Source organism: Phaseolus vulgaris, chromosome 7 (genome assembly GCF_000499845.2).
Source record: "Phaseolus vulgaris cultivar G19833 chromosome 7, P. vulgaris v2.0, whole genome shotgun sequence".
NCBI classification, from domain to species: Eukaryota; Viridiplantae; Streptophyta; class Magnoliopsida; order Fabales; family Fabaceae; genus Phaseolus; species Phaseolus vulgaris.
The window spans coordinates 37596007-37618591 of record NC_023753.2 but is presented as its reverse complement, the minus strand read 5'-3'; the positions used below and the strand labels follow the sequence as shown (position 1 = coordinate 37618591).

General features: G+C 30.9%; 1 protein-coding gene and 1 pseudogene across 2 annotated transcripts; one reads left to right on the top strand and one right to left on the bottom strand.

Moving 5' to 3' along the window:
- The first annotated feature begins 5146 nt into the window (after nt 1-5146).
- Nucleotides 5147-13692, top strand: LOC137829465 (uncharacterized; annotated as a pseudogene).
- A 2275-nt stretch (nt 13693-15967) lies between these two features.
- Nucleotides 15968-20128, bottom strand: LOC137830581 (zinc finger CCCH domain-containing protein 30). Of its 2 annotated transcripts, none has more exons than XM_068638015.1 (2): nt 19765-20128; nt 15968-18700 (listed from the first exon to the last, which is right to left on the bottom strand). In XM_068638015.1, exon 2 carries the CDS (start codon nt 18598-18600, stop codon nt 16498-16500), a length of 2103 nt encoding a protein of 700 aa, XP_068494116.1. In that variant the 5' UTR covers nt 18601-18700; nt 19765-20128; the 3' UTR covers nt 15968-16497. The 2 variants fall into 2 exon arrangements, with proteins under 2 accessions (XP_068494116.1, XP_068494118.1); XM_068638017.1 differs by having other exon boundaries at nt 15968-18703; nt 19765-19976.
- Nucleotides 20129-22585: the final 2457 nt, after the last annotated feature.

Below are 22585 nucleotides of genomic sequence, written 5' to 3'. Positions count from 1 at the left end.
GTTTGTGTTGGGCCTATCGTGTCACCCGCTATCGAGCCTCTATCGGACCAACCATAATAAATAGTCCCACGCACGAGTTGGCAGTCTCGGCGTGAGGGGGGTGTGTGTTGGAGATCTCACATCGACTAGAGATTAGAGTCTTTCATTGTATATAAGTGGGTGCAAACCTCAACCTCATGAACCTCAACAATAATATAAGTGGAGACTTTCTTCTTAGTTTTCCAATAATACAATCTTGGATTACTCTGGTATCTACCAAGCATACACTACAAGAAAATCATGAAATAGAAACCAATGTTAGAGATAAAAAATAATTAGTTGCTATAGTGACTAAATTATAGATTATTTTAGAGACTAAAAAAAATTTGGTTTCTAGATTAGTTTCTATTATTGTTAAATGATTTCTAAATTGGTATCTAATTAACAATCAAGATTTTTGTTATCAAATTTAGAATCTAAATAATTGGTAGTTAAATATTTTTTTATGGGTTATACCAGCTTTGTCGGTCTTTCCACCTCAAAGGAAAGTAATCTATGGCATGCAATTAGGAAATATCTAGATCCTATTTATATTCCATATATGTAGTTATAATGGTATCAACATTTAAGTGTAGATCAAATGAAGAAAAATATATTGTCTTACTTTATGTTGAGATATTTAACTTGATCCACACTTTTAAAAAAGAACTTCAAAATATCCTGTAATTAAACATTGTTTGTTTGAGAGCTTTTAAAAAAGTTTGATAATCAATTTTAAAATAAGTTATAAAAAGAAATCTTTTTAATATGTATTATTGATAAATTCAAAAGTAACATTTTAAATCGATTACAGTTACTTTTAAATAGTTTGTGTTATAAATATTTAAAATGGTCTTTTAAATCAATTTTTGAACAAACCGATAAAAGAAAAGTTTGTTTTTTCATATTTCTATTTTTCACTTAAAACTGATGCTAACACTGCAAAAAAAAAAAAAAAAAAACTTTAGTGATATGAATATTTATCACTATATGTAACTAATATTTTTATTATTTACAAAAATTATTTGTCTATTTTTAGAATTATTATTAATGTGTTAGAAATAGACTGCAATAGGTGAGACTCAAAGCCAAATCTCTTAAATTACTAAAGAAATTTTAACCATTACACCAATCAAATTTTGTTGTTATATTAAGATTATTATTACACTTACTAATGTTATTATCAATATTAATATAAGTAACAATATAAAAATTATTAATATTATTTATATATTTAATAGCATTCATATTATTAATTTCATTATTATTATTATTTATATTAGATATCTCACGAAAATAACTACTTCAACTTTAGATATTCATAAACATGAGTTTTAAGTAATGTTGAGGAGATGTTTAATCCTAAGGTTACATATGTAATGGATCCATCTAAGAAGCTCAAAATAACAACAGTTTCTCTTCAATTTTACTTTAAAAAAATGCCTTTTTTTATAATTTAATTTAAAAATATAATTATCTCATTATAAAGATCATGTTAAATGTTACAAAATTTTATATTCTTAAAAAAAATTCATAATCTTTTAATAACATTTATTTTTTTTTAATTTTTTAAATAAATTTATAATTTTTTATTTTAATAAATGAGGTTAAATTTTTATATCTTTTTAATAAAGTAATATTTAATTATCTTATTTTATTTAACAATAGACATTGATTATATATTAACTTAAATATAATTATATTCATATTTTATTATTTATTTAAATATATTATAAGGTTCACAGTAAAGTAATAATTACAATTAAATAATTGTACATGTTAATGATAAATTTCACTGCATATTTTTGTAAAACAACATTGATAAACCTAATTTCAAAGAGAATAATTGCATTTTTCTCATAATAAGCCTAAATACTAACATCTTATTTGTATCTTAACTTTGAGATATTTGGAGATGTACCTTCTTTAAACTGTGGAGATAATTATCTACAATTTGAACAATACATGATAACTGATTTAGTTATAACTTACTAAATTATAACTTTCAAACTTATTTTTGAATATTTTAACAGTTATAATTGATTCCTTATCTCTATATTTATGCATTTATACATAATAACAAATTTTGTACTTAATCATTTATATTTTATAATTATATTTATTTTCAGAAAGAGATAAAATTTAATAAATAGTATAAGTTTATATCATTTGTAAATATAAGCCTACTTAAAATATGGAATATGTGTTTTCTTGAAATTTTCTTGAGTATTGCTGATAAAATATGGAATGAACAATGAAATTTTCTTGAATACATTTGTGTCAAGACGCAAATACTCTAGGTTTTAGCATTATGTTTCTCTGAATTTGATATGGAAACTTCAAAACTTATAAACTAATTTTTATGTATATATTTTTTTTATCAGCAAAGAATAAATAAAATAAAATGAGACACTTCAGGGGTGTCTCAACCCTTATACAAAACTCCAAAACAAGTTTCCTAGAACCCTACCAACTAAGGATCCAACAAACATTGTACTACTTATCAAGCTTAAATCCCATACAAAGATAAATAAACCCAACAAATACAATTATATCTCCCCACCAGAGAGGTCACACCCTCAAACAAGAGCAACAAATACAATATTTATGTATATAACGCTACAAAAATTACCTAAAGGAATAAGAAACTAATGAGTTTTCAAAACCTTATTATAACCAGACAATTTGATTTTTTTGAAAAAAAAATTGTCAATTTCTTATTGTGATAATTCGGAGTCATTGTTCAAAAATGAACTACTATCCACTCTTAAAAAATTATCTTTATATGACTGTAAAACTTTAAAGTTGGTTTATGTAAAATCTAAACATACAAGAATGTAAAATATAAGAATTTTACCATATATGATTATCAAATACCATACATTCAATTATAATAGAGATATGCACTTAAGAGTGAGTAGTTTCTTCAATAACTTTTTCTTAATCTATCTTTTGCATATTTTTTCTTATCATACTCTTTCTTAATGACCAATCGTGAGATAACCTCATTTACAGATAAAAAAACCCTATTTTTTTATTGTTTCCCAATCTCCATGAGTGGTTTTATATATATATAAATGAATGAATCTGTACATTTTTATACAATTTTTTGACATTATAATTACTTATAAATTGAATAAAATTTATAAATTTAAATTTAAAACATGTCCAATTAATTAATAAACATTTTCAACTTCAAGATGATTTGATCTCACCATATCAAACATACCAAAGTCATTAATTTTAAAATAAAAAATAAAATTGTAAGAAACTCATGTGCAAAGTTTGTGACTAAAAGTGGAGACACTCATCATGAAAAGTGGGGAATCAAAATTTGTTGGAGAAAAAGAAGACTTAACACATGAACCAAAATTGTGAGAAATAGGCAAGGGTGAGGGAGCATTGGGTTGACCATTCTCTTTCCTCTTCATATTCACTCTATCCCTCTCTAGTTTCTTAATTTTCTTTTGTTGTTTATGTAACTCTAAGCTTGTATCTCTTTCTTGTAATATGTTTCGATCTGGTTCTCTTATGCACATTTGGTGCATCTTTTGTAGAACTACTTTGTATATAAAATCTTTTTTTAAGAAATTATTTTCCAAATCAATTAATTTTTTAAAATCTAAAAATTATAAATTTCCTTTCCTTCATTTTAAATAAAAAAATTAAAACAAAAATAACTAAATTCTGAACTAGTTTTCTGCGAAATTACACTCAATCATGTTGAGAATTTGATTCTCCAAAAACTGAATTCTGAAGCGTTGCATTAAACTATGTTATTTAAGTAATTATTTGATACTGTATATTATTTAAGTAAAAAAATTAAAACTTTGTTATTTTGAAAAGATTCCGTCAATATATACTTACCGATTGCGTTTATACAACCCACAAACCCTAAATTATACATGCAAAAAGAGAAGTAAAAAAATCAAATTATAACAAATCAAGAAAAATAAAAACATATATTGCATAAATGAGATAAGGATAAATAAAAGTGAGAGGGATGTGAACTAAAGAAGAATGTAATTTTAAGCTCTTTTTTTTTTCGCAAAGTGTGGAAGGTGATTAAGTTTTATTTGATTTGAATAAGTTTTAAAATTTAGTGAGCATCTTTTTTCAGTTTGAAAATTGCAGCTTAAAGCATCAATGACTTACAAGTTGGCAATTTATAATGTTCAATAATTTATAATGTTTAAATAAAAAATGGTGATGATTATCTCATTTTTAGTTATTAGTATCGCCAGAGTTAACAATATTTGTGTTTAATGTTATTTATATTTTTCATATTTATTTTAATTATTTGTTTAATTAATTTAAATTTAATATTTTCTAATAAATACGCATGTCTTTTAGTATTCTTAACATGATTTAATTTTTAATTCACAATAATTTAGTAAATTGTTAATTTTATATTAAATAAATATTTAAATTTTAAAAATCCAAATCGCCTTTAAAATAATTATGTGTTCACCTTTTAAACAGTTATTTAAAACAACTTTCGAAATTTCTTACCAAAAAATAATTAGTTTAAAAATAGTAATAATACAAATTTGTTAATACATTTTAAAGGATTGACCATGAAACTTCAAATTTGTTAAATTAATTTTTTTTTAATATTCGGTTCTCCACTTGAATTCCCACATCAAAGGAAAAAAAAAATTAAGGTAGTCGTTAAATAGTAGGTAGTTGTTTTCCCAGGATATGATTTCCTAAATATAGGAGAAATAGGATCCACTTACCATAAAAAATAATATGTAATCAAAACACTTCAATTTATTTTTTCAGTTTTTATTTCATTTACAGATTTTTTTTATCACAACTTCATAGGATCGACGTAGCATCAAACCTATAAACAACTAATATATTTCTGAATTCAAACAAGTTAAAGAAATGAAGAAAGTGGTAATGTAATGGGTGTTTAATACATTTGAATTATAGTCGGAATTAATATAGAGTGCAACATGCTTACACTAAAATGAACTTATTATAAAATTCATAGATTCACACAATAATCCAACTCCAGCTAATACACTTTATTTTATGTCACATTAGATGATGTATACTAGGCTGGCATACGACTTTTGGCTGTATTACCAAACTAACCATTGTTTTATAAATACCATAATCATGTCAAATCATTCACCACACAACTATTCTACCTTTGCATTCTTCTCTCCCAAAACAACATCATGGCCGAATCACTTCTTTTCAGCTTTGCAGAATCACTCATAGGGAAGCTCGCTTCTCGTGCCGTGGAAGAAGCTTCTTTGGCGTTTGGTGTACACAGCGAGCTACAACAAATGAAAGCAACTATGGCACTCATCAAAGGCGTCCTCTTAGATGCTGAGCAAAGGAATCCGCTGAGCAGTGCACTGAGCGAATGGCTGAGACTGCTGAAGCGAGTCTTTTCTGATGCTGAAGATATAGCTGATGACTTTCAGTGTGAAGCCTTGCGAAAGCACGTTGTCAAAACCTATGGTGACTCATCAAGGAAGGTACGCCATTTCTTCTCAACAAGTAATCCTCTTGTTTATCGTCTTAAAATGGCGCATCGCATTCAAGATATCAACACCAGGTTGGCCAAACTTGCAGCCCAACGAAGCATGTTTGGCCTCCAAATCATTCACCAAGATACACGTGTGGTGCACGTGAGGGAAATGACTCATTCTCATGTAAATCCTTCCAATGTTACAGGAAGGGAACATGACAAAAATCAAATAGTCAAACTTTTGGTGCAAGATGTTCATCACCAAACTCTTTCTGTTATTCCCATTGTGGGAATGGGAGGCTTGGGAAAAACCACACTTGCTAAGTTGGTCTTCAATGACACCAACATTGATGCATGTTTTTCGTTGAAGATGTGGGTGTGTGTTTCTAATGATTTTGAACTTAGGAATGTGCTCATTAAAATTCTAAATTCTGATCCAAACCCAACTGAAAACTTTAATAACTTTGAGACGGAACAACTTCAAAATCGTTTGAGAAATACACTTCAAGGTCAGAAGTTCCTCCTTGTGTTAGATGATGTGTGGAACGAGGATTGTGTAAGATGGGACGATTTAAAGGAAATAATTGATTCGGATGTTGAAGGGAGTAAAATCCTAGTGACTACTCGTAGCCATGAAATAGCTACCATGATGCGCACTAAATTCTCAAATTTTTACCTTCTTGAATGCCTCTCTGAAAAGGATTCTCTTTCTCTATTTTTGAAATCTGCTTTTGAAGATGGAGATGAGAAAAAGCATCCACAGTTGTTGGAGATTGGGAAAGAAATTGTAAAAAAATGTGGAGGCTTACCATTGGCACTGAAAACGGTGGGGAGTTCACTGTTCTCAAGGGTTGATAAGAAAGAGTGGGAGTCTATAAGAGACAATGAGATTTGGAATTTAAAACAAAATGAAAAATCCATTTTTCCAGCTCTCAAACTAAGTTACGATCAACTACCATCATATTTAAAACCATGTTTTGCTTCTTTCTCACTTTTCCCAGAGGACAATGAGTTTTGTTGTTCTCACATTTCTACCTTGTGGGAAGCACTTGGTTTTCTGCCACCATCAAAGGAAAGTGAATCCGTGACTGATGTTACATATCAACTTTTGCATGAACTATGGTCAAGATCTTTTCTTTCAGATTATATTGACTACGGGACCGATTGCTCATTTACGTTACATGATCTGGTGCATGATCTTGCAACTTATATTGCAAAAGGTGAGTTTGAAAGAATAGATCTCCGCAATCCAAAAATATCTGAGAATGTCCAACATTTAGCCTTTACAGATAATAATTTGCTTGCACAAGCTTTTCCTCTCACAGGTTTGAGAAGTTTGCGTTTTCCTTTTGGAATGAACAATGAAGCTTTCTTGAATACAATCTTGTCAACATGCAAATACTTGAGGGTTTTAGAATTATGTTGCTATGAATACGAAAGTTTGCCTGACTGCATTGGAAAGTTGAAACATTTAAGATGTCTTAATCTTGAGTTTAGTAAAAAACTCAAGGGACTCCCTGATTCGGTCTGCAAACTTCAAAATTTGCAAAATTTGAGTCTTTGTGGATGTATAAAGCTGCAAAAGTTACCCAAAGGAATAAAAAATCTAATCAGTCTTCGAAGCCTTAGTATAACCACCAGACAACTTGATTTCCCAGAAGAAGAGATTGCAAGTTTGACTTCTTTAGAAAAATTAATTTTTTGTTCTTGTGATAATTTGGTGTCATTGTTCGAAGGAATACTACTACCCACTCTTAAAATACTATCTTTACATGACTGTAAAAGTTTAAAGTCGGTGTCGTTTCACGCCATTTCAAATCTAAAGGTTTTGAATATCTCTGAATGCGACAAGTTGGAATTGTCGATGAGTCTTGGAAACCAAATCCCTAATTCAAGGTTAAAGTCTCTTATTCTTAAAGACTTGCCACAACTGGTTACGCTGCCTCAGTGGTTTCAAGGATCTGTGAACTCTTTAGAAACATTAGCTATTGTAGATTGCATCAATTTTAAGGAGCTTCCGGATTGGCTACCAACTCTCATTTGTCTTAAAATACTTGTAATTTTCAATTGTCCAAATTTGTTGTCACTCCCTGAGAACATGCATCACCTCACAAATCTTAAAGAGTTAAAAATCATTGGTTGTCCTGAACTATACAAAAGATTCAAGCCTAAAGTTGGACAAGATTGGCACAAGATATCACATATCGAGAAAGTTTTCATTGTTGGATTAGAAAACAAAGAAGAGTGCTGAGAATAACACAAAGAGTTGAAGGTAATAATTTAAACTTTTTGTTTTTCTATTAGATGATTATTTTTTTACCTTTTTTTAATTTTAAAAGAAATGTTTTTCTTCTTTGTTCAGGTTATACCATTTTGTGAGTGTCTTCCCTTCATAAGCGACTAATCTAGCAGGAAGTTGTGGAATATCTTGTTCAGATACAAAATATGTACTTAGAAATTTGTACAATTTTGTCAGTTCTAAACTTTCAAAACAATTTCTTTTATACAAAATAAAGTGTTGGCAAAAGTCAATATTTTGTAATAGTGGTGTCAACATAAAGTGTAGATCAAATAAAGAAGAAGAATATATATCTTTTTTAGATGTTTTCTATATCATTATATTTTAACGAATCGATTAAAAAATAATTTTTAAAAAATAATTTTCAAAACAACCAATTTAAAATATAAACGTTTACTTTTAAAGGTTTTTTATTATTTTTTTCGTGTTTCCAAAATCTGTAAAATTCAATTTTTTGACATCTTATTTACTTATAAATTGAATAAAATTTATAAATATAAATTCAAAATATGTCCAATTAATTAATAAACATTTCCAACTTCAAGATAATCCTATCTCACCATATCAAACATACCAAAGTTATTATTTTTAAAATGAAAATAAAAAATAAAAGTGCAAGGAACTGAAGTGAAAAGTTTGATTAAGAAAGAGGGGGATTGATCATGAAAAGTCATTAATCAAAGTTGGTTAGATAAAAAAACACTTGACACGTGATCCAAAATTGGAATGATTTTTTTACCAAAAGTAAGGTAATTTTAAAGGTTTTTTTTTATCGAAATGTAGCATTTTTTAAAAATTATTGAGATCAACATGTGATGCCAACATGATACAATTTTGTTTTAAAGAAGTCATATCTTGGTGACACGACTTTGATCACACAAAAGTGGAGTCGTATCAAAGTAATACAACTTTAGTGTTGCAAGAATAAGAAGTCATGTTAAGGTTGCACAACTTAAATTCAAACCATTATCTTGAAGTTATATCACCTTGGCATAATTTCTATTTAACACCAAGACTAAAGTCATGTCACATTTGGTACAATTTCGGTTACCAAATTTAGAATCTAAATAATTGATAGTCAAAACCTTGGTAGTTAATTATATATCAATTTATAAATTATTTAACGATAATAGAAATTAATTTAAAAACCAAAAAAATTTAAGTCTCTAAAATGATCTCTAATTTAGTCAATATAGCAAGTAATTATTTTTTATTTCTAAAATTGATTTCTATTTAATGATTTTCTTGTAATGTACTATGAAATAGAATGCAGTAGTAGTTTCGTAATAAAATGATATTTTGTCTTGTTTTATATGCAGTAGTAGTTTTCTTCCATGTATTACTATATCATCATTCTCGTTAATACAACTTTACAATGAGAAGTCTACAATAAGTTTAAACATAATGTCATTTTCATCAACAATAAAATTATTTGTTTTCCACATCATAATTTGCATGCATATACATAGATGTTAGAAACATGTATATCAATGAGCTAAGAGTGTCAAATAGCAACATTCAGCATACACTAGTAGACATAATAATCATATTCTCAACATGACCTGAATCTATATATCCAATCATCTCATGATGATTAGATCTCCCATATGTAAGCATGTGATTCTTTGACCCTTGTAAATATCTTAAGACTTTCTTTGCAGTTTTTCAATAATCCAATCATAGATTCTAATATCTACCAAGCATACCAACTCCAAAACTAATATATGACATTGTACATGTTTAAGCATTTTTTTTTTTATCAGCAATAAAAAATAAATAAATGGGGACCACTTCAGGGGTGGTCCAACCCTTTTACAAGAACACATAGAATCTAACTCCTAACTTGGCACCCAAAATCGTCGGACAAAGGACCAACCAAACCAAGCGTTAACTAGCTTTACCGAATCAGCCGTATACATGCCAAAGGATCCATAACCCAACAGGGGTAGGAAAAGTAAACTTCGCGGGACTTTGCAGCAATCCAAGACCATACATTTACTTGCGCAGAGGCAAAAACTTCTAACACATCTGCCACTCCTCCATTAAAGACGATTGAGTTCCTATGCTTCCAAATTTCACTCACAATTCCAACCCAAATTGCCCTCCAAACATCATTAACTGAATCTGATGTCTGACTCAACATGTTTGAGCATACATCAAACTCTCAACAACAGATACACATAAGAGATATTATTCACCCGTTCCGAATCATTCTCTGGACATTCCATGAAACTAAATATGCATGGCTTTTAGTTTTTAATGTAATTTAATTTCTAATTCACAAAATTTAGTAAATTATTAGTTTTAGTTTTAAATTAATATTTAAATTTAAAAAATCCAAATCGTTTTTAAAATAATTATGTGTTCACCTTTTAAAGAATGATTAAAAAGAACTTTCGAAATTTATTACCAAAAATTAATTACAAATTACAAATACAAATGTTAGTTTAAATATAGTAATAATAGAAATTAGTTAATACATTTTATATGATTGACCATAAAACTTGAAGTCTCTTAAATACTAATGCAGTCGTTTTCCCGTACCTGACACGGTTGAGTAGAATCGGTATTAAATAGAAGCAATCTAGATGTAGTTATGTAACTAAAACCATTAAATTTATTTTTTCATTTTTTATTTTATTTACAGATTTCTTTTTATCACAACTTCATTGGACCGATGTAGCATAAAACTTGTCAAGAACATAAAAAAAAAAACCCTTTGGGACAGTGAGAACTGAACTAAGAAACAAAATATTTTCGTAACAACTTAAAGAAATGAAGAAAGTGGTAATGGGTTTTATAGATTTGAATTAGTCAGAATTTACACACCAACATGTTTACACTAAAATCAACTTATCATAAACATGTTTACACTAAAATCAACTTAAAGAAATCACCTTATTCTAAAAAAAACATATATTGATAACAAGGTAATCCGCCTTTACCAAATACAAATTATTTTATGTCACATTAATTGGGTTTGTGGGAATATGATATACCAAACTAAGCACAGGATTATACATTTTTGTTTTATAAATACCATAATCATAATCATGAGAAATCATTCACCACACAACTATTGTAGCCTTGCATTCTTCTCTCCCAAAATATCATGGCCGAATCACTTCTTTTCAGCTTAGCAGAATCGGTCATAGAAAAGCTCGCTTCTGGTGTCGTTCAAGAAGCTTCTTTGATCCTTGGTGTGCATAGCGAGTTACAAGAGATGAAAGCAACTATGGCACTCATCAGAGGTGTTCTCTTAGATGCTCAGCAAAAGAATTTCCTCAGCAGTGCACTGAGTGAATGGCTGAGACAGATCAAACGCGTCTTTTCTGATGCTGAAGATATAGTCGATGATTTTCAGTGTGAAGCCTTGCGGAAGCACGTTGTCAAAACCTATGGTGGCATCTCAAGGAAGGTAAGCCATTTCTTCTCAACAAGTAATCCTCTTGTTTATCGTCTTAGAATGGCGCATCGCATTCAAAATATCAACACCAGGTTGGCCAAACTTGCAGTCCAAAGAACCATGTTTGGCCTTCAAATCATTGACCAAGATACACGTGTGGTGCACGTGAGGGAAATGACTCATTCTCATGTAAACCCTTCCAATGTTACAGGAAGGGAACATGACAAAAATCAAATAGTCAAACTTTTGGTGCAAGATGTTCATCACCAAACTCTTTCTGTTATTCCCATTGTGGGAATGGGAGGCTTGGGAAAAACCACACTTGCTAAGTTGGTCTTCAATGACCCCATCATTGATGCATGTTTTCCACTAAAGATGTGGGTGTGTGTCTCTAATGATTTTGAACTTAGGAATGTGCTTATTAAAATTCTCAATTCTGTTCCAAACTCAACTAGGGAAAACTTCAATAACTTTGAGACAGAGCAATTTCAAAATCGTTTGAGAAATATAATTCAAGGTCAGAAGTTCTTTCTTGTGTTGGATGACGTGTGGAACGAGGATCGTGTAAGATGGGATGAGTTGAAGGAAATAATAGATGTAGGTGTTGAAGGGAGTAAAATCCTAGTGACTACTCGTAGCCATGAAATAGCTACCATGATGCGCACTAAATTCTCAAATTCGTACTTTCTACAATGTCTCTCAGAAGAGGATTCTCGTTCTCTATTTGTGAAGTCTGCTTTTGAAGATGGAGATGAGAAAAAACACCCACAACTATTGGAGATTGGAGAAGAAATTGTAAGAAAATGTGGAGGGTTACCATTGGCAGTGAAAACGGTGGGGAGTTCACTATTCTCGAGGGTTGATAAGAAAGAGTGGGAGTCCATAAGAGACAATGAGATTTGGAATTTAAAACAAAATGAAAAAGGAATTTTGCCAGCTCTCAAACTGAGTTATGATCAGCTGCCTTCATACTTAAAACCATGTTTTGCTTCTTTCTCCCTTTACCCACAGGACTTGAGTTTTACTTGTGCTCACATTTCTATCATATGGGGAGCACTTGGTTTTCTGCCACCGTCAAAGGAAAGTGAATCAGTGATTGATATTACATATCAACTTATGCATGAACTATGGTCAAGATCTTTTCTTTCAGATTATGATGACATGGGGAACGATTGCACATTTAAGTTACATGATTTGGTGCACGATCTTGCAACTTATATTGCAAAAGGTGAGTTTGAAAGAATAGATCTCCGCAATCCAAAAATATCTGAGAATGTCCAACATTTAGTCTTTATGGATAATAATTTGCTTGCTCAAGCTTTTCCTCTCACAGGTTTGAGAAGTCTGTGTTTTCCTATTGGAATGAACAATCAAGCTTTGTTGAATACATTCTTGTCAAGATGCAAATACTTGAGGATTTTAGAATTAAGTTCTTATGAATTCGAGAGTTTGCCTGACTGCATTGGAAAGTTGAAACATTTAAGATATCTTAATCTTCAAGTTAGTGAAAACCTAGAAGGACTCCCGAATTCGGTTTGCAAACTTCAAAATTTGCAAACTTTGGATCTTTGTGGATGTATAAAGCTACAAAAATTACCCAAAGGAATAAGAAATCTTATCAGCCTTCGAAACCTTATTATAACCACCAAACAACTTGATTTTCCAAAAGGAGAGATTGCAAGTTTGACTTCATTAGAAAATTTATATTTTTATCATTGTGATAATTTGGAGTCATTGTTCGAAGGAATACTACTACCCACTCTTAAAAAACTATCTTTACATGACTGTAAAAGTTTAAAGTTCGTGTCGTTTGACGCCATTACAAATCTAAAGGGTTTGAGTATCTCTCAATGCTACAAGTTGGAATTGTGGATGGGTGTTGGAAACCAAATCCCCGATTCAAGGTTAAAGTCTCTTACTCTTCAAGACTTACCACAACTGGTTACGCTGCCTCAGTGGTTTCAAGGATCTGCCAACTCTTTAGAAACATTAGTTATTGCAGATTGCATCAATTTTAAGGAGCTTCCGGATTGGCTACCAACTCTGATTTCTCTTAAAATACTTGTAATTATAAATTGTCCAAATTTGTTGTCACTCCCTGATAGCATGCATCACCTCACAAATCTTAAAGAGTTAAAAATCTTTGGTTGCCCTGAATTATGCAAAAGATTAAAGCATGAAGTTGGACAGGATTGGCACAAGATATCTCATATCCAAAAAGTTGACATTGATGAATCAGAAAATGAACAAGAGTTCTCAGAATAACACAAAGTTGAAGGTAATAATTTTAACCTTTTTAACAAAAAGTTGATGATTATTTTTTACCTTTTTTTAATTTTAAAATAAATGTTTTTTTTTCTTTGCACAGGTTATACCATTTTAACAGTGTCTCCAAACTAATCTAGGAGGAAGTTGTGGAATATCTTGTTCACATACAAACTATGTACTTATAAATTTGTACAATTTTGTCACTTCTGAACTTTGAAAACAATTTTTTTATACAATTTTGTAATAACGGTGTCAAGAGGAAGTGTAGATCAAATAAAGAAGTAGAATATGTCCTTTTTTTTAGATGTTTTAGTATATCATTATTTTTTTTAACGAATCGATTAAAAAATAATTTTTTTTAAATTAATTTTCAAAACAACTTTAAAAAATAAAAGTTTACTTTTAAATTTATAAAATTCATTTTTTGACATTTTAATTACTTATAAATTGAATAAAAATTATAAATATAAATTTAAAACATGTCCAATTAATTTATTAACATTTCCAACTTCAAGATATTCTATTTCATCATATCAAATATACCAAAGTTATTATTTTTAAAATGAAAATAAAAATTAAAACTGTAAGGAACTCAAGTGAAAAGTTTGTGATTATGAAGGAGGGATGTGTACAACTTCAATTCAAACCATTACAAGTTTCGTCAAACCAATATTTTTAAAATGAAAATGAAAAACTAAACCAAAACCAAGACAACTACATTTAACAATGTTTCCAGAGTTAAAATAAAACTAAAACAAAAAAAGAATGAGAGGTGATCTTAGAAGACATATTATCCTCATACATAACTGATAGAGAAGTGATTCTTTCACAACTTCTTTAAACTCTTACAATCCCTTAACAATTTTTTATAATGATTATTTCTTCAATAATTTAATTTATATTTTAATTTAATATAGTGTCAAAATAATTTTTTCCTTAATGATAACATTAGAATGCTATGAAACTGACAAGACTAGGGAAATGATGCTAAATTTTTTTTGTTATTTATGCGAATTCATAATATTTCATTCGGGTTATTATTTCTATCAGGCTTTGGTTGGCTTTCTTTTTAGGTGAATTTCTTTTTATACCCCATGTTTACTTGATTCTATGGAGGTTTTGAAAAAAATTAAAATATTTATACTTTATATTTTCACATTACAATATTTGAAAATATGTTTAAAATTGCACTATTATAAATATATATTTAAAATTCAGAAATAATTTGAGGTTATATAGTGTAAAATGTTTTTTGAGAGCTATGAAAATGGTAAGAAAAAGGAATAAAAGGCTAAAAAAAATTATCTTTATTTCAGCCTTTTTGGTTGCGTCTCCAATGGGCACACATGATGCTAGAATCTCACCTCACTTATCTTCTTCCTTTTCAAAACTCAAGGATTCAACTACGAATATTATATATATTTATGGTTTTTACATGTAAAAAGATATTTAATGAGAAATTCATTTTGATAGTGTCGTCCTACTCTGCAGTAAAATAGTGATTGGAGTTTATCATTCGTTAATAAAAGTACATTTATATTATATAAAAATATCCTAAAGTAATAAGAATACTAAGGAGATTACACAAGAAATATGTGAGAAAGAAGAACAGAAGAAAAGAGAATCGTAACCCTATAACTAAAACGAATGGTTACCATGACAAGAAACTAAAGCAATGTTGACATCTGAAGATGCTAGAGAGAAAAAGAGGGATTCAGAAAGGGGTAAAAAATGAAAACATCGACAGTGTAAATTCTTTATCAACAAAAAACAATGTTGCTTTGTGAGTTGTGACTATGACTATGTTAAAGCTACAAACACGTTTTGTCAGAAGAGTATAAAAATCTTACTGAAAAGAGAACACTTGCTAATGCATGTATGCTGATACCATTTTAATTCCTTTTGCAAAAGGAGGAATAAAAGACAGAACAAATCATCAACATGATCAAGCCAAAAAATTGTCAAAAAGGAGATCATGCGGTTCTGAAGCTTCTTACTTAATTCCTTTGGGATAAGTTAAGATTAAAGGGCACTTCACCTCTTAACTTTTTGTTCCATCATAAAATACCAAGTGATTGCCATTGATTTGAATTTCTGGGTAAGATCATTTCAAACATTTGTAGCTGTCACGTGAAACATCAAGAGCCAGTAACAGAGTAAGTTATTGAACTTTTGTGTTCTTCTCTAATTGCACAAAACTTACTATTTATGTTTGTACAAGAAGTTTTCCAAATGAAACCTTGTGTACTCAACGTAAAATTAGTATTGAAGTACAAAAGGGTTTAACTGGTCCTCAATATTTACACCGCCACAAGATTATAGGACATATAAATGTTTGTGGATATCTGAACTCTGAAAGGGAGAATCCAAGCAAACATATTAATTTAGTTGAAACCTATGCACATAAAAGATCCATGGATATTTAGAAATTCAGAACAGTTCACGTAATGGATCGACATGGAATAAGAAAACAAAAACAAAAACCAAAAACAAAAAACAAAGGCATTAGGATTAATAGAGCAACAAACATTAATTGAATGTTACATAATCCAAGTATCAACCTTTCAATATTCCTGACTTACCCACTACCTAACATATTCACTATTATTTATTCCAAATTACATGAAAAATATGATATCCAACATCCTGTATTTTCATCCCCAAAACTGGACCAAAAAGGAGTCTCAAGGAAATTATAACTCCAATGACCCTTGTAATTTTCTACCCCAAAATGAAAAAGGAAGAAAAACAGAACATTTACTCGTTGAAGGACTGGAATGTGAAGCTAAAATTTGAAACTATGGGCAAGCCAAAACTGGGAGCAGTTGCATTAATACTACCCAGTGGTTGTGAGCTTCCTAAGCTACTCATGTAACACTACATTTGAAATTTCCTCTTCTGCTTCCTTTCAGACTTACCATTATCTTTTTCCATCAACACAACAAAAATTAAAACAAAAGCATTCTAATCTTAAGTGAAACTTTTCTGGTTGACTACCTCAGGATCAGCAAAACTTATTTAATTTTGCTGAGCCACAAGATCGAGCTGCATTTGTTCAAGCCATGCTCCTAACACCGCATGATCAACAGAATCCATTTGTGTGCTCATATTTGATACCTCACTGGAGGATCCAGCTGCTGCACCACTCGAGACAGTTGTAGTTGAATTCTCCTTAATCTCAGTTGGAGATTCTTTAACAAGTGACTGGACCCATGAGAAATCAGGCTCCTCACTATTATTCCCGTGCTCAAACGAGGATGATCTACGATGTTTCCTTAACTCATCAGCATTGACAGCCCAATCCAATGTACCATTGGAGGGTCCCCATTTTGACCAAGAATTGACTGGGGACCCAGCAGCAGCTGCAGCAACAGTAGCAGAGTTGGAGCCAAGTTCCCTGGAGCTAAGGCTTCGGAATTGTTGCTGCTTCTCACGTTGAGCTAGCACAGAAATCCGAGAGCTCATTGGAGAGATAGGTTCCACATTCCGAGGAGACATCCTCCCTGATGCTTGAACCCCAAATGAGGCAGCCTGCAATAAAGGATTCTCAACATTTTTAGAAGAAAAATTTGTGTTCACAGGCGACAGCAGGCTTTGCTGCTGCTGAAATTGATTAAGAATAGCCGATTTATGTGTCGGAGAAAAAACAGCCGAAGCCAATGCTGGATCAGCAAACCGAGGTGATGAACTCTCAGAAGAAAATAGATCATCAAGATTTGAAGGGGTCAGGGTTTTAATGCGACCGGAGCGGTTCATAGCATTAGACTGTTTAGAGAGGCAAGAGAACTCGTTAAGAAGCTGTTGCTGAGCATCGTACTCAGGCAACATGTCAAACTCATCCATAGGAATATCTCTGGCATTGAATGAAGATCGTAATCGACTGGAATGAAGATTGCTCCCTGGAAGATGCAAGGCTGGGACATTTGGTTGGGGCCAGCCAACAGATGAGTGTGACATGCCATTGGCAGAGGGTGACATGGGTGGAGTGAACGGTGAAGGAGACATGACAGACATTGAGGAAGGAGAGCCAGGTAACATATTCATAGCTGCAGCAAATTCCATAGCAGAAGATGAACTTGAACGAGGAGATGGTACAGCAGAACCAGTTGAAACATATAATGGCCGAAGCTCCTCAGCAGTGTGAGCAAAAAAGCAAACTCTTCTGGAGCAACTTGTCCCATCTTTGCAAAGACGGGTACGATACTGTGCTGGATGCAGCCAACACTCGAAAACTCCATGGGCATATTCACACATATCTCCACGTCGGCAAGCACCCTTCCGAAAATCAGGACAAGGGACACAGCTGTAGTGGTACTTTCTGGGGTCCCTTCTGCGAGCATTCTCCCCTGGATGAACAAAAGGGCATTCAGTCCAATCATGTGAATAAGCACGTGAACAAGGTCGAACTTTGAAAGAGTACATCCGGAATTCATCGGTTGAATATATGCTATTCTTGATGTCAGGAAGGGATGGATCAACAGGATACTCTTTCTTCTCTGATGCAGAAGAAACAAAGCCATCGTTTAACTTTGACTTCAGTTGGAAATCTGGTGCAGAAGGAGACCCGTTCTCGGGTGAAGTTGACAAAGGTGGAGAATATGCATTTGATGGGGCCGTGATCACCCTGAGATTACACACTCCAATGGAGTCATCAGTTTGAAGAAGTGCTTCAAGACTGTTTCTAACAGATTCATGCTTGGGAGGAAAAACAATGACATCAACTGGACGATGACCATTTCCATCCACAGAGTTTGGATCGGCTCCTGCAGCTAGGAGCAATATAACAACATCAACAGCATTTTCAGCCCCGCCCGAAGCGGCACAATGAAGAGCAGTACTCTTGTCAAGGCCACAGGGTTTATTTATATCATAACCAGAAAGTGAGAGAATCAGATCCAAAATATCAATGCTCCCGTAAGAAGCAGCAACCATCAACGGGGTTCTGAGCTCATTGACCATCCGCCTAGATCCCTTCTGGCGACTGTACCATAGTCCTACCTCATCTACACAGGAAGGATCCCTCTCAATCATTCGTTTAAAACCTTCAACATCGTTGTTAGCAGCAAGCTCAAGCAAGCTTGCAAAAGAATCCTCAGTCTCAATGGTCAAGTGGTTCATCATGTGGCTTCTGGGTTGAGATGCACTTACAAAAATAACAAAAAGAGTTGGTAACAGCACTGACTTTAACCTCTCCAAATGCTTTCATCTGCAGCAGCTTTACCTGCTTAAAAAAAACAATCACATCTTCCTTGAAACTAAACTTTAAAGATACAATTGCCTAATTATTTGAAATTAGAAACAAAATAACTATGCACCAAAGTGCATAAACACTCTTGACATAACAGTCAGGTTACTGAACCTTCACGAAGTTTCCATGAGACATGCAGGTAACTATCTATCAAATTAATCTTCTAAACTGGAAGAAAGGAAAGGCTAATGGTTTTCCAATTTTAAGACACTCAAAAGAAAAAAGAAACTAAAGATATCAAAGGACATAGCTTAGAAACAAGACAAACCCATTTGTTAAAGAACATGTAAATCAAACAGTGATCAACCCAGTGAACCTCACTCGACATTAAATCTGCTACTAAAAAAATCCAGATTTTCAGAAGCCCCACAAAAGATCGTCACTCGGTACAAGATTAAGTCCTCAAGGGCTATCCTCACTTTTCAACACATCGACATACAACAAAAATTAATCAAGATTATGTCATCCAAGACACAGTCAAAAACAGACAGCTACTGAACCAACAAGATATCGGCTGACCTCGGACACCCATTAACGAGAAAACAAACTCACGATCAAACAACAAGATGAAACTTTTAACAAATACTTCCGCCACCCATTTTTTATATATCTGAAGAAAAAACATAAGATCACTAAGTTCTGGAACTGAGACTACTAGTTCAACTCACACCGGTTATTCCAGTTTACCCAGTGGTTAAGAATGAGTAACTGAAAGACAACCTTTGCAAAACATGGGATACCAAAGATTGTCTCCTAAAAATACATATAGTCTCTTAAAAAAATTATATTAGTAGAAATGAAAACACCAACTCAAAATTTGCATTACTGCAATTATCATCATCATTTAAAAATAAATAAAAACAAAAAAAGCAGGTCCAAGAAAAGGGAAAAAGAACCAAAATCGCACAGAACAGAAACACAATTAAAGTGAAAACAGTTTTGTTTGGTCTGGTAGAATCAAAACAGCAAAACATAAAAGATAGATGAAAAGAAGAAAACTTGAAGGTGATCTGAAGTGTGATGGAAGTGAATCTTACCAGTTTTGTTGAGTGCAGAGGAGAAACCCATGAGTGAGAGAGAAGGTAGATCTCAACAGAAGGGAGGTTCAGCAAAAGGGTGTTTGGATTCCGAGAAAAACTGGGACTTGGAGAGGAAAATAGTTTGACAGAGGAAACGATCGCGAGAAAAGAGGAGACAGCAAGAGAACTTCTTCTTCTTCTTCTCTCTCCATTTCCTATGCCCTTTGAATAGAAAAATAAAAATAAAAACTTTATTATTTAAATTAATTAATTCTTACTATTTTTTTCGGATAAAATGGCCAAACCAATAAAAAGAGAGAATGAAAAAGAAAAGGAGAAAAAGGCTAAGCGCACTGGAGAGTTACGGGTTCATTATTCTTGCACTGCACCTCACCTTTGTGCCTTTTTTTATTTACCAATCACATCATGCCTTGTCACTACACCAAGGCTACGATCGTCATTCTCCTAATATTTTGGGGATAGATCTGTAATTTCCCTTTCTGAATGTGTTTTTACACCTTTCCTTTTCCTAGGGAGTTAAATTTCAGTTGTTGATTGATGTGAATCTTCTCTTAATATCATGTTTGGATTTGTTTACCAATTAGGTTTAACACCAAATTTAGGTTAAGTCAAGTATATTAACTTATAACATTTGTTTAACAACCATCCAATTTGCCTTGGTGTGATGTTTTGAATGATATGGTATATGATAAGAAGATATTATTTGGTATGAGTAATTTTGTATTTATTATTTGGTTTTTCATAATTTACTTTTTTTAATTAATATTGTTATTTCATGTTGATTTTTAGTAAAAAAAATCTATTGGGTTGTGATAAAAAAAAGAGATTAAAAAGTAAGAACAAAATTTAAATATGAAAAATACTATTTGAAGAGAATGAGTTGTGTTAACTATGAAAAAAAGTATGTGATCATGCAAGAAAAAAAAAACCACACTAATATCACAATAGGTTATATTGGAAAAGATGAAGTAAAAAATTACAATTATTCAAAAAAAAATTAAGAAAATGTATTGAACTGTTATATGAGTTTGTTTTTTAAAAACTAAATTGCTCTTAAATAGGACTAATTAAACTAAATTAAAATGTATTTTATGAAATTTGAAAATATATTTTAAAATAAAACATCTATTGACACAAAATTATTATATTAATTTAGTTTTTAAAAAATAAATTACTCGAATTATTTAAATGAAAGCTATAAAATTGGAGAATATTCTTTTAAAATGGGATATAGATAGTAACTAAAAGAATTCATATGTTTCAAGTAATTAAAAGGATTAAAATAGTTCAGTTTACATGTCACTCAAAGCATAACACAATTTAATTTTATTTATTTAATTTAATTATATTGAAATACTTTCAAAATTTATTTCAATTTTATTGAATTAGTTTTAAAATTTCATTTTATTATAAATTAAATTGAATTGAACTTATATCATAGAAATTTTTTTCTTGCACAACCTAATAGATGGTTCACCTCAGAATTCATATACATAATATATATTCATTTATTATATGGAACAGTATACAAATTCTGACTTAATTTATATAGTATTAAAAAATTAAAGTTTTCGCTTCCAGTGTTAGTTTAATTAAAAAGAGTCAACTTATAATTAAATATTGTTAGCTTAGATGTTAAAAACTAGAATGCGTTACTAACTTAAAACAAAGAGATAAATTCAAGTGTTTTAGGTCTTAAATGACATAGAAGTAATCAAATTAATTAATTAGTTCACATTTAATTACTTCTTTGAAATTCATAAATGAGTTTGTAAACTGTTATTATCTTAACTATTAATTTTAGAATATTTTTAATTTGAATGAAATAAAGAGACAAATCAAATATTGTATTAAATCTATTGGAATTTATTAAAAAAATTATTATAATAAATATTATAAGGATCGATAAAAGTAATTTTATAGTATAATTGGTATAATTAAAATGGCACCTGGATATTTTATTATTAAAGTTAAAAGAACATATACATAGAAATTATAGAAATTAAGTTATTCAGCTTTCATCTTAAAATAATATATCTAAAAACTCTTTTTCTTTTTCTCTATCTTCTCTTTAAGAAGATTTTGACCTCCTCGCTCATCAGTTTGACAGTCGGAATCCCGTCATTGGGTTCCTAGCAGTAAACTCTACAAGATTGTCCGATCAAAATCTTAGATAGAGTAAGTTCATTCTTGACTCTTTCTCATTTTAAGTAGTTTTGATATGGTTAGGTTTGCCTTTAGTTTAATCTTGCATGTGATGCTTTTATCTTTAAGAGTAGTATCTGCTAGCTTAGGGTCCTAGTGGTATAGATTTGTGATCAGGGTTCTTTGGTGCAAGTTAAGTGACTTTTAAGCTTTTGGTAGATTTGGAATTCTTAGTTAGTACTTGCTTAAGTTCACGCAAGGGAAGCTAGTTTAAATTTTCAATAGGACCCTAGACTAAAAGATCTGGATGTGGGGTAACGTGGTCACTAGTTCCAAAAATTTTGTTTATAGGATTTCTTGTTTTAAGTAGATTGGAATTTGATTGTAATTGAAATGTAAAATTGTAGAAGTTGTGAAATGTATGAATTTGGAATTGAATGAGTTAATGAATGTATTTGAATAGTTTATTGAATCAAGTTAAATGAAATTTTTAATGAGAATTGGTTGTTTAATTTTAAGTGATTTTTATTTATAAATGATATATATGTATAAATTGACATAATAGTTCAATGACCCAATAAAAGTGCTTGCATAATTCTAAGTGGCAATCGTCAATGTAATATATAGATTTATAAATTTATGAATTGAATGAAATGTTAGTTTAGAATTTAAA

What these genes read in the sequence shown, in the direction of transcription:
- LOC137830581 (XM_068638015.1), bottom strand. Translation starts at nt 18,600, where the DNA reads ATGATGAACCACTTGACCATTGAGACTGAGGATTCTTTTGCAAGCTTG.